The following is a 17,405-nucleotide window of genomic DNA, read 5'->3' on the forward strand; positions in this document are numbered from 1 at the left end:
CCATGATTCTAGTTTGGAGTTTAGAGTTATTGATAGAAAACATTTTTTTCACATTTTCTTTTTTAATCTGATGATAAAAATTACAACAAATATTATTGAAAAGAAATTGATTTCTAAAATCATGAAAAGTGAGAAATGAAATTTGTAGGAAATAAGCATTATGGAAGTTTATTTTTTTAATTTCAACACACCGATTTTTTGCCAACACGACAACACAGATGTTCTCTGATGGGTTGATCAGAATGGCGTATCGACGGCAGCCAGACCTGATAACAGCGCTCACATTCCGGGACTGTAAGTAAGCCCGAAGACTTCAGCCCGGGCTGACAATAAATAATTTTCTCCTACAGTTAACTTGAAAAGTGGCCATTCCTGCACTGATTACAGAACGCAAAGAATCACTTTTCCGCTCTAGTGCGGGAAAAATTTGCAACAACTCCAGATTTTCAACATGGCAAAACAAAATAGTTAGTAGTAAATAGTTGGTAACAGTGAGGTGCACGTTATAATAATAACGATGGACAACGAGGACAGTCACCTTCATTCATTTACTACTACATTATTATTCAATTTTGGAAAATTTAGGTTTTTATTAATAATAAAATTACACAGAAAAACATTTGATGGATTTCAGGGAATTTTACCCAAAATTACCCACTTTTCATATTCAATGGTAACTGTAGGAAAAATTTATTGTGAAATACGTACGCAAAGTTCCTCTGCTGCACTCAAGAAGCCATTCCGCCCTCGCCTACGGCTCGGGCGTAAACGTTTCTTTCGGTGCAGCAAACTGTCACTTTGCGCACTAGTTGCACAAATAATTATTGAATATTAGCGCCCATCGAATTTCCATCTAGATGTTTACCCTGTTGTCAATATTTGCAGTAGCAGAAGTCTTCGGGGTGATTTACAGCATTCAATTTGGATTTTCAATTAATAATAATTATTAATTAATTAGCATTTCAATGAATGCAATATCTCAGTGATTTCCTTTTGTAAATGCAACTATAGTTGGATTCACTTTGTATTGTCAGAATTCCTTATGGGATGATATCAATGCTTCCGATTCCTCCAATACTGACAATATTATCCCTCTGTCTCCATGATGAAATTCACTCGATTCTATCAGTATTACTTATTAACTAGCAGGTAACCCGTGCTCCACAAGGATCCAATTAAAAACTTGATAACCTGAAAACTTGACGTACTAAAATCTTGAAGAATGCAAAATAGGCCAATAACCATCCTCAGTAAATTAAGAATCTATGTGTAAAATTTTAAGTTGAGACGTGAGACGTTGAGACGTAGTTGAGACGTGATGATGCGTCATTCGTTAATTTCCTATCCCCTACTTGTATAAGCCAATTCATTCCTTTATTATATCATAGACTAGCCGTCAGGCTCGCTTCGCTCGCAATATCCGTCTAGCTAGGGGGCTCCGCCCCCTGGACCCCCGACTGGATCGTCCAGAAATGAGGTCAGCGGGCTCGCTACGCTCGCCTGCATTTTTCATTTGAGCATGCTTCATTCCATCAGAAAGTCAAAGTACTGAGAAAACGCAAAAAAACTGAGAAAACGCTGATTTTGGGCGTATCTTTGATGAGATATTAAAGTCACCTCATCACAACATTTTTAGACCCTAGCTTAACCTCTGTCTAAAATTTGGACATTTTCTGTATATTACTTGATGAAAGAACTGAGAAAACGCTAATTTTGGGCGTATCTTTGGCGTAATTTCAAATTCCTTCTCACACAACATTATCAGACCCTAGCTTAGCTTCTGTACTAAATTTGAACATTTTCTGTTCATTTGTTCTCGATAAATCTGAGAAAAAGCAAAAAAAACGCTGGAAGAATGCAGATTTTGGGCGTATCTTTGGAAATTTCTCCAAATCCGTTCTTAGTGCGTCTCTAAAGGGCCAACTGAACATTCCTACCAATTTTGAACGTTTTTGGTCCAGTAGATTTTCAGTTCAGTCAGTGAGTGAGTGAGTGCCATTTCGCTTTTATATATATAGATCACTTATTATATTTTCAAACATCAATTTATTCTGGTGGAGAATATATCATTCTGGTAAGGCATGTACTAAATTGAGCACACTAGAGATAACTGGAGATATCTCAGGGAATCGTAGTCTGAAATTGTTTCAGACATTGTTTCATTGTTTCAGAAGTGGTTTTGACAATATAAATTAGTTTCAATAGAAATTTGGAATTATCATAGATAAAATTGTTATAATTACATTAATATTGTCATTAAAAATTGGCGGAGTTTGAAGATTTTAAAATAGGCCAATAACCATCCTCGGTAAATTAAGAATCTATATGCAAAATTTTAAGTTAATCAGTTGAGTAGTTGAGACGTGATGATGCGTCATTCGTGAATTCCCTATCTCTTACTGTGTATAAGCCGATTCATTCCTTTATTATATTATAGATCACTAATAATTATATTTTCAAACATTAATATATTCTGGTAGAGAATATATCATTATGGTAAGTCATGTACTAAATTAAGCTCACTAGAGATAACTGGAAATATCACTTTTGGTGTAGTTGAGAAGTTGATATTGTGGTAATTTTATTCATATTGAATGAAAAAGACTAAGAAATTGTCAAAAAACCACTGATTTATTGATAATTAGAAAGACCGGTTTCGGTTATTACACCATTGTCAATCTCTGATGAACTAAAACTAAATACAAGAGCGACAGAATTCATACTAAAAACTTTTAGTAGGCGAGTACTGCTATTGGTCGAGGGCATGAACGCCTGCCATTGGCCTGGCTAGACAGTCTCCTCCCACCCAACGGTGTGACAAAATGGCGGCTTAAGCAACAGAATCGCCATGATAATAAAATTTACTTTCAGTACAAAATAAGAACCAAGAAAACAAGTGTGAACTTGGTATTTTACTATCATGGCGATTCTGTTGCTTAAGCCGCCATTTTGTCACACCGTTGAGGGGGAGGAGACTGTCTAGCTAGGCCAATGGCAGGCGTTCATGCCCTCGACCAATAGCAGTACTCGCCTACTAGTATAAATTCTGCTGCTCTTGTAATTAGTTTTAGTTTATCAGAGATTGACAATGGTGTAATATCCGAAACCGGTCTTTCTGATTATCAATAAATCAGTGGTTTTTTGACAATTTCTTTTTCATTCAACTGGAGATATCTCAGGGAATCGGAGTCTGAAATTGTTTAATGGATTAGTGGTTTTGACAATATCAGATAGTTTTAATAGCAATTTGGAATTATCATGGATAATATTGTTATAAACATTAATATTGTCTTTAAGAATTGGCGGAGTTTTGAACATATCAATGCCCATTCTTTGGAAAGAATATTCAAAGTATCTTTCCCAGTAGCTCCCAATATCAAAGGAGAAAGAGAGAAGAAGGAGAAGAGAAAAAAAGAAGAAGCTAGCAACCACAACATGGTGATGAAAACACTTTTGCTTTTCTGAGCTTGAAAACAGATAATTCTCAGAATCCTATAGTGAGGTCCATGTTATAATGGCAGTGGATAAAGATAGGAAAATAGCGATGCCGATTCTCTGCATTAATTAATTATATTTCTACACTGTAAAAAACATAATTGGCATCATTGTGGACCTAGAAAAGGATAGTACCACCGGCTTTGTCGAATGATAGACAAGGATAGCAGAACCAAGGTTGATCAAATACTGTCATTATAACGTGGACCTCACTATAGCAACCACAACATGGTGATGGAAACACTTTTGCTTTTCTGAGCTTGAAAACAGATAATTCTCAGAATCCTAGCTAGAAACATCAGATGTTACTGAAACTATAAAAACATTAGGCGCCAAGGAAACGATTTGAAAAGAAGAAGTAGTAGGTGGTGAAGAAGACGAGAGGCGAGGAAGCAGAAGAAGAAGAAGAAGAAGAAGAAGAGGAATTCTTGAAATGTAAAACAAATGTTTTCGCACAGACCTTCTTGGGAAGCAATACTGTTTTCGACTGGGTGGACCTTTAACTGACCCAAAAAATTTGAGGACCACCCAAAAAGTCTCAAAATTGATCTCTTTCTTTTCTTTTTTGGCGTCTCTCGTCTTCTCTTCCTTTCTACTTTTATTCCGCCTTCCATTTATGCATTTCCTTTCTTTTTTTTTATTTATTTTCCCCCTATGACTCCAATAATAATTTTCCAATTTCATAATCAAGATTAGATTTATTTTATTTTATTATAATTTTTAGAAAGTAGCACTAATGGGAGAGAAAAACTAAGGATACTCCTTGTACTATTTCTCTCCCAAATTTAGATAATATTTTAAATGTCCGAAATAGGGTTATGGTTCCAATTTCCTAAAATTTAGTCCATTTTCACTAAAAAACAACAAAAACTAAGAATTTTAAATTTTAACGGTTAAAAACAGAATAAAAACCAAAAATATCACACTCAAATCACCATTAATTGGAACATTTTTGCGTAATTTGACAAAATTTAGAGCCAGAAAAAGCACAACTCACTTTTCAGAACGGCTAAATTATAAGATTGTCCTATGACTCCAATAGTGATTTTTCTTGAAGTAGCATCACTTTTTCGATAGATAGTTCAAAACTCCATTCCATACCATCCTTTCATATTAAGCGAGCAATTTCTGTATGTATTTATCTATAAAAACTCTTTACTTATATGGGCTATTTTGTACAAATTTATAAAAACAATATAAAAATATTGTAGTACCCTTCATTATGTACCCTTCATATGTAGTACCCAATTGAACGACAATAATTCATTTATTTGTATTTATTTATCTATGTATATATTTATGTTTTTATGTAAGTCCAAGGGATCTCGAACACGGCTCTAACGATTTTCACGGAACATACCAGGTTTATGATATAAAAATATTCGATTGCACATGGTCTCATTCCTGGGAAAACCCGCTGAAGGACAAAAAAGGATAATAATTATTCATCCTTGGAAAAACAGCTGATAATTTTGTCGTCTGTCGATAGAAATGAGTGAGCGAGTGCATGTGTGTGGGACTGAGACAAAATGATGACTCAGCTGTTGAACTATTGCAATCATTCAATCAGTTACTTAGTGCCGGTTGCACCAAAGCGGGTTAAAACTTAATCCTGATTAATTCCAGGAGAACCAATCGGAGAAGCCATCTCTGATCGGTTATCGTGAAATTTTTCACGGTTAAAATTTAACCGGCTTTCGTGCAACCGAGCCTTAGTGAGGGAGATTTTTGCATTCCACTGGGAATTAATCTCAATCCACTATGATTAAATAGAACCTTTCTGTATAAACTATGTATATATATATTATAATTTTCTCTTTCGTAATAAATTTTCTATGATTTTGTACTCCAGTGCGTAGCTCGGTTCCCCGATATTTATTACTAGTAGTTCTGTGAACAGTAGACCTCGCGCTCAGTGAGTTACATTTACCTGTTGTTATGTTTTCTCAAAAATTAATAAATAATTAATTATCAATTAAAAATGTCTAGAAAAAATCCTAAATAAACATAGAGCTTTCTGTCCTATATCGTACCGTGACGTGTCGTCCCGGAATGTGAGTGTGAGCGCTGTTATCAGGTCTGGCTACAACTGTCTACAACTTTGATGGAAAGATACAATTTTCAAGATTTTCGATGTTCTTGAACGGGTAGTATTATAGTCAACTACTGTCTACTAACGTTAATGGAAAGATACATTTTCAAGATGTTCGATGTTTTTGAACGGGTAGTATTATTATAGTCAACTGTCTACTAACGTTAATGGAAAGATACATTTTCAAGATGTTCGATGTTTTTGAACGGGTAGTATTATAGTCCACTAAACAGCTGAATTATGATGAATAATTCTATAGTCTGATTTTTACTTCAATATTGACGTATGAAGGAGGCTCCTTTTTCCTTTTATATTATCCTTGAAATACAAAATTTCCAAAAACCTAGTATATACGTCGACGCGCAATTTAAAAAGGAACATACCTGTCAAATTCCATGAAAATCTATTACCGCGTTTCGCCGTAAATGCAGAACAATAGACATTTAAACATTAAGAGAAATGCCAAACCGTCGACTTGAATCTCAGACCTCACTCCGCTCGGTGAATTATAATCTCATCTTTCGTAATAAATTTCCTATGATTTCTATGATAAATGTTCATTGATTTTCATAGAAATTTTCTATGATAATTTTCATTTTCTATGATAAATTTTCTACTCCAGAGCAAAGCTCGGTCCCCCGATATTCTATTATTAGGAAGAATCAACAATAATTATTGATATTAGATCAGATATACCGGGTGACTCAAATCACAGCTACCTACTCTAGAAGGCCATGTAGATTAAGATAAGATTGGTGAAAAAAGTGACAACAATGCCTCCCAGTCATTTCCACAGAATTTGAAACATGAATCTTACTGTACATGCTCCTGAGATTATTTGCTGCATAATCAGTCAATAAAAATTCTTTATTCTCACTTATATACCCCTCAATTGTCTTACAATCCTTGGGGCTATCATTTTATGGTCTAATTATTCCACCCTTAACACCGTACCTGTTTTATTACTCGGATTTCTTACACTTTTTCCAGTAAATTTCCAATCCTAATGAGGGGAACATCATATTCTTGATTTTATTTTGTGAGGAAGAAGAGTATTAAGAAGGTGAAGGGGAGGAAGAAAATTCACATAAGGAAATGGAGGAGCTGTGTCAGGGAAGGAAAGAAGCGAAGGTGAAAGATGAGGAAGAAGAAGAGGAGGATAAGGTAGCGGAAGAGGTGGAGGAGAATGAGGCTGAGATGGAGGAGGAGGAGGAGTAGGAATTTGAGGGTAGTGGGGGTAGAGAGACAAAGAAGAGAAGAAGTTGGAGGATGGGGAGGAGAAGGATGAGAATGAAAGAGGATGAGGTGGATAAGACGTAGAAGAAAAAGGTGGTGGAATAGCAAGAGTGGGAGAAGAGGACAAAGATGAGAAGGAGGAGTGGGTAGGAAGAGTTGAAGGAGGTGAAGGAGATGGAAGAGGAGGAAGAGGATGAGGTGGAGGATGAGAAGGAGGAGTAAGAGAAGTTGAATGAGAAGATGGAATAGGAAAAGGAGTATGAGCTGGTGGAGGAGGAGTAGAGGAGGGAAAGGATGAGAATGAGGAAAGGAAGGAGATGATGACGAGGAGAAGGAAAATACGAAGCAGTGTAGGAGGAGCAGGAGTAGGAGGAGATGAATGAGTAGGAGAAGGAGATGGAGAAGAAGGAGGAGGAAGAGGAGGATGAGGAGTGAGAGGGGGTGGAGGAGGAAGAGGAGGAGGAAGAGGAAGAGGAGAAGAAGGAATTAAATGATTTGAGGAGGAGGAGAAGGAAGAGTAATAACTTTTCTGAATAATAATTAATAGTCATGAAATGTGTTGACGCTCATGTATAAAATGTCGCCTAAAGGTGTGTCAGAGTTATTGAGCAATTTCAAGCTTCTGTAGCCTACCACATTCATAATGGGGGAGAGATTATAATGAGCTTCACAGGAAGGTATAACAAAAGGAATAGAAAAAGAAGTTTGAGAAGAAGAAGAAGAAAGAGGACAATGTAAAAATAACTATGGTGAGATTCATGTAATGTTAGTATAAATGATAGAAACGCAATGTTGCCACTTCTACATTCCCACCGCCTTTCCATGGTATCTCATTCACGATATACATTGGTGTTTCCAATTTATATTGTAGTTCTGAATTTTTAGTATATTGTTTGGGCACATAAGAGAACCAATTTTTTCCTGCAAAATTTCTTTGTGCTAGATACAGTGGCCCAAAAACCTCTTATTTTCGGTTTATTGTCCAGTTTCCAGCTATTTCAGCCAAATCTAGTAATAGACCAAAAAAATCCGCTCTCGTCTTTTTTTTAGATAAGGGTGCCAAACCATAACGTTGTAAGTGCCAAAATTTCGAAACTTCAGATTTCAACGTCATAACGTTGGAAGTGCCATTTCTCACGTTGTGTATCAACAAGGAATTGATATCAGTGCTCCTAGTGGAGGAATTTGCAACTGAAATTCTAGAAACGCCACAACGTTTCAAGTCCAGTCACATTTTATTTTACTCCTATAGTATCCAAGTAAATAATGTAAATATTTTTTCATATTATTTGAGATGTTTTTGTAATCAATAAAATGTCTTAATACACATTTCCATCTGTTATTTATTCATATGCATCATATCTCTGGAACATATTCCTTGCATGTTGATTACAATGGCTTGTTTCAGTTTTCTGCTTCTCCTGAACTATTTGTTATTTGGCACTTGCAACGTTATGGTTTAGCACCCTTCGATTATGAAACATAAATTGTAGATAGCTGAATTAAAGTTATCGCGGTATAATTATAAGATCCGATATATTTATTATTCCAATTCCAAATTTAATTTCAAGCATGTCAAAAAGTATCGTCCGATTCTAAACAGTTCCTGATGGTTCGGAACCCACCTAAAACTTCACCTGGATTATGAAATTTAAAAACCTCATCTCTCTCATCATCATTAGCCACGCACAAGCCTCATACTCGTGTGGGCATCACCCTCGGCAAAACAGGAAACTAAAATAGCTAAGGAGAAACAAGTCAAGACTCTTCTTTTCAAAACAGAGAATTCCACTTTAGGGAGTTATTTCTGGTATGCGGTATTTAAGTGTATATACCAACTATACTGTACATATATAATAATAGTAGGAACTAAGTTAGTACTAAAGCTTCTATAGCTTCCTTTTGCGTCCGTATACCTGATAGTCATTGGAATACCTGCACGCAAGCATTCACTGCATAGCACCTTGAACAGACATCATTGCAGAAAAGAACACCAATTATCCAATTAGGTTCGGGAAGGGAATTATTCTTTTTTATTCTTCCTTCCTCTTCTTCCTCTTCTTCTTCTTCTTCTTCTTCTCCTCCTCCTTCTTCTACTTCTACTCCTTCTTCTCCCTCGTCCTTCTTCTTCTCTTCTTCTTCTTCTTCTTCTTCTTCTTCTTCTTCTTCTTCTTCTTCTTCTTCTTCTTCTTCTTCTCTTCTTTCTTCTTCTTCTTCTTTCTTCTCTTCTTCTTCTCTTCTTTATTCTTCTTCTTCTTCTTCTTCTTCTTCTTCTCTTCTCTTCTTCTTCTTCTTCTTCTTCTTCTTCTTCTTCTTCTTCTTCTTTTCTCTTCTTCTTCTTTTCTCTTCTTCTTCTTCTTCTTCTTCTTCTTCTTCTTCTTCTTCTTCTTCTTCTTCTTCTTCTTCTTCTTCCTTCTTCTTCTTCTTCTTCTTCTTCTTATTCTTCTTCTTCTTCTTCTTCTTTTCTTTTCTTCTTCTTCTTCTTCTTCTTCTTCTTCTTCTCTCTTCTTCTTCTTCTTCTTCTCTTCTCTTCTTCTTCTTCTTCTTCTTCTTCTTCTTCTTCTTCTTCTCTTCTTCTTCTTCTTCTTCTTCTTCTTTCTTCTCGTCTTCTTCTTCTTCTTCTTTTCTCTTCTTCTTCTTCTTCTCTTCTTCTTCTTCTTCTTCTTCTTCTTCTTTTTTCTTCTTCTTCTTCTTCTCTTCTTCTTCTTCTTCTTCTTCTTCTTCTTCTTACCTTTTCTCCCTCTCCTCCATTTTTTCTTCTCCTCCTTCTTATTCTAATCCTTACTCCTTCTCTCCTGTCTTCTTCTCCTTTTCCTGCTTTCTTCTTCCTTTTCTTGTCCCAACTTCGCCACGACATTGCATGAAAAAGTCATTCTATTTTATTTAATTTTCCTCCTTTCTTCTTCAGCCCGTCCAAGTGAATATTATAGCTCATAAGTATGATATTATTTAATTGTACCAGATACTTTTACTGATACTGATTAGAAATATTGCATCCAGATTCAAAAAAAAAAGACATCGGATTGCCTATTAAATATAGTGTTTACGAACTCCCTATCAATACTCTGAGGAATTGTTCCTCTTTTTTTCTCTGAATTTTTCAAATTCAAAAAACAAAAAGGCGGCCATTACAAATTTTGTTTCCTGAATAACTCAGAAACCGTTGGTCTTACAAAAACTTCACAATGGAAACGTTTTTTAGTAAATCTAATCGCCTATCGATTGGTACTAGATTGTTTCAAAATTCTTCAATAATAACTGAGATATGGCAGCCTTAGTGGTTGGTGACCCATCTTTAGAGGGTTATGCAACGTTATTTTATTGTTTGAAATGACCTAAAATCGCTAAAATCATTAACATGCAATGCAAATAGAGATTGTTGCATCATTGAGGCAACTCTATCAGCATGCCTTGGTTTGCACTGCAACAAACTTTCAGTGGTCACCTATCACTAAGGCTGCCATATCTCAGTAATTAATATTGGCCCAATCTCAACAAATCTGGTACCAATCAATAGGCGATTAAATTCACTAAAAGAACTTGTTCTTGTACTTTTTTTATAAAATAAACGGTTTCCGAGTTATTTAGGGGCCAAACTTCAAATGGCCGCCATTTTGTTTTATGTATTTGAAAAATCATCATAATTTTTTTGTAGTTTTGTCCAGTTGTTGTGAATAATTGTGCGAGGTGTCAAATCCGTATGTTAAACTATTATTTAGAAAAAATTAATAAGTGAAAAAAGCAAATGGCCGCTTTGTGATTTAACTGAAGACTTCCGGACAATTTAAATATGATATTTAGATATGTTTTTTACCCAGGAACAATGCCCTAGAGTATTGGTAGGGAGCTCCTAAACACCCTGTACTATTCAGGTTTATGCTTCATCTAATCAAGAACCCATGATCAAATCAGACCAATCTTATCATGAAGTAAATCTGATAAAAAAATTCTTCATCCAATTTGACTCTACTATTGAAAAGGAAATTCATCCAATTACAGTAGAATACCAAGTTGCTCCCTAACAAATGTTTACCGCTATAATAAATGATGCCCTAACAAAAAGGTACTGTCACTTTTTGGGCTCTAACCCTTCAGGGGTTCTTCCGGGACCTATTGGGGCCAAAATTTTGATTTTGCACCTGTCGTCAGCAGAGGGTGAGAGGCAACCCTTTTTGGTCGTAACGGTACATTTCAGGGCTGTTTTGGAAACTGTTTTTTTCATCCATTTTCATAACCTGACCCTGTTGTGTTTCGAATATAATGAAAGTAGAAATATAATTCAAAAGTGAAATTATCTGTGATGAGATTCATGTTATGAAGTCAGCACCTGATTAACATTTGTTTGCTATCCTTGTCTATCATTAGACAATGCAGATAGCTCTATCCTTCTCCTACTCCGCTATGTTGCCTAATTTTTTGTAGTCAGTGTAGGAATATAATGAATTGCCAAAATATTTCATCTTAATTATTTTAATCATAATTAAATCTTGAAAAGAATAATTTTCCTGCTGAATATAATATATTTGATCATTCTCCTATCATTTTCATTGACTTCTAAACGTTGAAATCACTATTAGGGGATCTTCCAATATTTTCTGTAAAAAAATGTAAGTGGAGGAAAAATGTTGTGTACCTCACGAGTGAAAAATGCTTTTTCTCCCTCAGGGTAATTGTTGCCCTTGGCTTCGCCTCGTGCTTCAAACTTTTCCCCTCAGGGAGAAAAAGTGGTACTTTTCTCTCTAGATATACAAATAACTATTTGTTTGGTGGCGCGTCCACACTGGCCACGAGCAAACATTTTTTGTCATACATAATAAAATTCGTCTAAACTTTTTCAACAAACATGTTTGTCGAACATTCGTTCAGTGTGAACAAGGCTTTAAATCAAAGTCATGTTTACACCAGAGTTGACAAGTGAAATATGATTCTTTTTTTGTCCTTATAAATTCTACCAGATTGAAAGTAACTTGACATACACATGTTGTGCAAAGAATTATGTGTTTATAACACATGTATATGTTATGATATATATGTTAGCAATATATGATCAATCAGATTGAACTTGTAAGGACAGGAAGAGAAACATTTTGTTGACAACTCTGGTTTAAACATCGATTAAGAATTCTCCCCATAAAATTTCTCCCACAGTAATAAATTTCTGCAAATGAAATCGAAGAGTAGTAGCACTAGTTTTACCTTCAAAACTATGAACTACAAAGATTTAGTTTCAAAAGATATTTTCGAAAAAAAATCGGTCAAAAAACAGTTAACCTAGGCCTACCGTCTCCCCCACAAATTAGACCTTTTTTGTAGCTGAAGAAAAAACATTTTTCCAACTCTGAAAAGACCTCATCCCTTCTCATAAGAATAGTTTGTGATGAAAACATTTTGTAATCATGTGTTCCAAAATCCAGACCCTACAGTCAGATTCAATCTATTCTGTCAGTAATAGTTTATTTATCTATTTATTTCATCGACAAAATTAAAAATCATGATTATATAATATGATTGGGAGAAGACAACAGACATAGCCCAAAACTGTCTTCTCCCAAATTTTTAGAAATAAAAGTTTCAAAAAAGAATGAGGTTAAGATTTCACTTTTCAATGGGTGGCACTGTTGTACATTTATGAGGAATACTGACAGCAAAAAATAAACCGTAGACAGTTTTTCTATAGTGAGGTCCACGTTATAATGACAGTGGAGAAAGATAGTCGAACAACGTTGCCGATCCTCTGTCTTGTCAATCAATGCCTTCTATAGACGGTAGCTGATACAGGTTTATTGGTGTAATATCAACTGTTCATTCTTGTTTAAAATAGTCAACTATATTTTATTTAAGCAAGAAAATATATTTTTCAATAATATAATAATTAATTTTAATAATTAAGATGAAATAGTTTGTTAGTTTATTCTACATTGTTAAAAGACGATCGGCTTTATAGGTTAATTGATGCAATACCAGCTGTTCATCCTCGATTAAATAAATCAGTTATATTTTATTAAGCAAGAAATTATATTCTTCAATAATTTCATGTTCAAGATGGAATATTTTGTTAATTAATTATCAATTCTAAACTGTCAAAAGACAATCTGGCAACAAAGCGAGAAAGAGATAGCGCTATCCGTTTTATTGAATAATAAACAAGGATAGCAACACCATTGCTAATCAATAACGTGGACCACACAATTGCTGATACAGGTTCATTGATGTAATATAATCTGTTCATTCTTGGTTAAAATAATCAATTATATCTTATTAATCAAGAAATTATATTTTTCAATGATTTCTTAATCAAGATGAACTATTTTGTTAATGAATAATTATTTCTACATTGTTAATAGACGATCTGACAACGGAGCAATGCGATAAAGAGATAGCGCTATCCGCTTTGTTTGAATGATAGACAATGATAGCAATACCATTGCTAATCAAACACTGCCATTATAACGTGGAACTCACTGTAGGGAAGGCCATATAGTTAGATTCACTTACAACTGTCAGCTTTAGTTGAATGGGTGGCACTGTTGTACTTATATGAGGAATACTGACAGAACGAAGTGAACTGTGAAACGTTTTTTGAGGAAGTTTTTTGGGGTGGGTTTGAAATTTTTTCTGCCTGTTTTCTAGAACCGTTATGGAGCAGAAATATCTCTAGCAGTGATTTCATTTTCTTCCGATCCATTTAATTAATTTATACTTGACGTGGCTCTTGAACAGCAGGTGCCTTCAGAATTGGAAGATATTGTGGTTGAAAAATGGAATCAGGGATACCAACATTTCCTGGTTTGTCTTGTAATTTCCCTTTCATGGTAGAAAATTAACTGTGCCCCATGTAATTCATAATATACTGTATATTTATTGTCTCTCTTCTACTCGTAATATAAATAGAAATAAAAATCTCAGTACCCTCTTTTGAATTATTATTTTATCACAGTATGTTTCAATATTCATGCCATTTTCAAGTGATATCACTTAATGGGATTTGTATTTCTATTTATATAGGTACTGTATATTTATTATATTTGGAGTTATGGAAACTTGTATTGGTATCACTATTCGGTTGATAAATGAAACTGGTGACTCCCTGGGTTGGAGAACTCGCTCAAGAACTGTTGTATTGTAATCTTTGAAACCCGCAGCTTTCAATTATACAGAGTTGATGAAAGCAGCTAAATATTACTTTTCAGAAATTACTCTGTCGCTTCTTTGACCCTCATATGTGTCCAAATTCATTTTTTCAATGAGGAGGTGGTCATGTGATACATTAGTTCCAAGAGAGAATAAATACTCTTCAGTGTTTCTTACCAATTACGAACTGCTTGTTGATGATCACTTTCAAAAATAATACTTCAATTACGACAAAAATAAAATGGCGAAAACCGCACATTGATAACCCGAATCATTTTGTTGATATAAAAGTTGTAAATATGTTGTATATTAACCAGCTGAAATCATGTGTTAGCGCGTGTGTTAGCGCTCACACAGAGAGAGTTTATTGTAATTCTATTCTATTTACATTCTATCCTCTTCCTCACTGGGTTACATTGGGGAAGAATTCAATAGACACAGGTTCAAGAAAAGTTTATTTCCCTGGTTGGTTGATATTGGAGTGGAAAATTGTGAAAATTTAGTTAGACTGTAAATATTGAAACTTTTTTATTCTTCATTCTTCTCTTTACTGTTTTTCATTTTTCTAAAAATAACATTATTTTCTTATTATTATCCTTAATAGAACATCAATATTTATCTACTAATTTCATAATTTTGTTTGTATTATAAATTTTTACTAATTTTATTATAAAAAACTTCAATCCCATATCAGTGAATGAAGTTTGTAAATAGTAATAAATTAATTATAACACGCAATAAGCAACTAATTACTTATACCCCAACACATATAATTTATAGTGGGGTGTATATTTATTCATTGGAATTATCATTTTTTCATTGTTGAAACACCGCTGATTTATGTAGTTACATGATAATACTATATTATCAATATTCTAATGTTGCATTCAATCTTCATTGTAATTAATAAGTTTTCATAATATGTAAAATTTGTTGCATAATTAGCTGTTGTACTGTAATTTATTGTAGATTCGTGTATAAACCAGAATATATTGTAACTTATTTGAATAAGTAAATTTGAATTTGAATTTGATCTCACAAAGAGCCTCAGCTGATGTTATGAATGAATGAATGGGAAAACTGTAGTAATTGCATGCAATGAATTCTTCAGCTGACTAAATTATAAATAACCATAACATTTTATTTTCTCATATACTTCCATTGTTATTTTTAAAAGGACGAATGATTGAGTCAATTTTGTTGTCCAACGAACTTGACCTGTAAAAATGTTTGAAGAATACGTGTTCAAAATTTGAAGCTGATTGATCAATTCTTCTTAAAGTTATTGAAGAACATACAAACAGACGGACAACGACTTTGGAATTCAGTAAGTCAAAAGTGAGAACTCGCCAACGCTCGTTCAGTTAATTGTTGGGTCGAAAAGGAAGTTTAGATGGTACCTATATATAAATCTTATCTGAAATACTGACATAACAAAGTGAATCGACTTCCGAATTTCCTATACTGTAGTAAGATTGACTTTATTCTGTCAGCATCTCTCTCTGAAAACATCAACGTTTCTGTATCAACTAACACTGACATATTATAGTGATCTGACTATACACGTGTGTCTGGCTCGTTCCAATCCACTTCGGTGAAGTTCGGTTAACTTCGGTAATCTTCGGTTATCCTCGGCTATCGCGTGTTTGCTGGAAGACCACGAGACTGGGAGCGTTCATCAGTCGTGGTTCAGACTTCAAAGGGCTAGTACGCACGTGAAAGTTTAGTGAATCACTAAGTTCTTGAAGTTACGACTTCGGTTTCTTGTTGGTTAGGAGTTAAGTTGTTCCAATATTGGTTGAAATTCGGTATGAAATAGATGTGTTTGGAAAGTTTATTCCATATTAGTGCCATTTCGTTAAAAAAATTACTGTGTATGGGATTTTTGAAAATTTGTATATTGTGAGATGTGCTTACTAGGCCTAACACCAAGTAGTTACATGTGTGCTAATTTTGTTAGAAATACCCAAAAAATAAATGTGTAGTTAATCAGTGGTAAATATTCGTGGAATTTGTTGTCTGGAAGAAAATTGATTAATTTTCAACAAAGTGTTAACTTGTAAAATACTTAAATTGTGGTGGACCAATTTGAAATAATATTGCAAATCGAAGTGTGCTAAAAGTGTGGATTATTTTTCGTATTACATTCCTCACATTCTTCGTAAAATATTGAAGAAAGTACAGTATATAAAATTATTAAATGGAATATCTAAAAATTTACTTATCAAGGGACCCATCATTGTGTGACTGACTAATCTTTAAAATACAATCCAGAATTCAATATTTGTGAAACATTTACAAATGTACCATCTTGTGACTAATTTACATGATTTAAACCAACATCTTGTGGTTACCCAATTTTGTGACATATTCCCGATTTTATGACCTATCTTGTGGCAAAATACAGACCAAGTCTTCGTGACCCTATCTTGTGACACATCTTCAATTTGTGAATACTCTTCAACATGCAACCTATATTTTCGTGACATAGATCCATCGTCTGTGACACAATTCCTTCACTATTGTGACCCAAATTTGTGACACATCTTCAACTTGTGACTAATCTATAGAATGGAACCCACAATCTCGTGATATACATCGTTTGTGACACAATTCCTTCACTATTGTGACCCAAATTTGTGACACATCTTCAACTTGTGACATATCTACAACATGCAGCCCACAATCTCGTGACATACATCGTCTGTGACACAATTTTCCCCACAATGGTCACACAGTGTCTGACGGACTCCTGCACCATGACACCCTGTGGGTCAACGTTGGGTCACGGTGTGACCCCCAGTTCGCCGCAAGGTCACCATTTGACGGCTTCCTCACCACAGCCCACGCAGATAGATAGTGTCACATCCAATACAGGGTGCTCCACTACTGTCACATCGTCACAGTCGCAGAATGTGACGTCACCAGCGTCACAGCAGGGGTGCAAAAAGAGCGCGGATCGAAGGGTAAGTCACATTTTTTTAATTTTTTGGAAATTCTTATTTAATTTTGAGTTTTTGATGCTTAGGCATGATGCGTAGGGTATGTAGTGACCTATAGACTTACCTGTTATTCAAAGTATAGGCTAGGCAAGAAAAACTGAAATTCATTCATTTATTGTATAAAACACTATAATCATAATACAATTATGACATTGAAGGAAAAACTAGACTAAGCCTGTACTATTTCTCTCCAAAAATTTTGATAAAATGTTAATGTTGTCCAAATGTTAAGGCTATGTAATCACACACTGCTTCGTCACTTGATTTTCGGTCCAGGAATAATGAATTGAAAATTTTGAAGGTTGTTGAAGGCTACTCTGAATAAAACTATAGTGAGGTCCACGCTATAATGGCAGTGGAGAAATATAGGAGGAAAACGTTGCCGAACCTCTGTCTTGTCAATACCTTCTATATGTTATAATATAGGAAATATTGAGATGTTTGAATTG

The 17,405-nt window shown here is 34.6% G+C and overlaps 1 protein-coding gene across 1 annotated transcript in view; it reads left to right on the plus strand.

Moving 5' to 3' along the window:
- The first annotated feature begins 15,649 nt into the window (after positions 1-15,649).
- The window catches only part of LOC111059980 (mucin-5AC-like), a 44,855-nt gene continuing 43,099 nt past the window's right edge, over positions 15,650-17,405 (plus strand). Inside the window, exon 1 of the mRNA XM_022347606.2 lies at positions 15,650-16,920. Within this exon, the coding sequence (XP_022203298.2) occupies positions 16,681-16,920 (240 nt within the window). The 5' untranslated portion in view covers positions 15,650-16,680. The remainder of the gene's footprint in view (positions 16,921-17,405) is intronic.

The sequence above is a fragment of the Nilaparvata lugens genome, chromosome 14 (genome assembly GCF_014356525.2).
Source record: "Nilaparvata lugens isolate BPH chromosome 14, ASM1435652v1, whole genome shotgun sequence".
Taxonomy (NCBI): domain Eukaryota; kingdom Metazoa; phylum Arthropoda; class Insecta; order Hemiptera; family Delphacidae; genus Nilaparvata; species Nilaparvata lugens.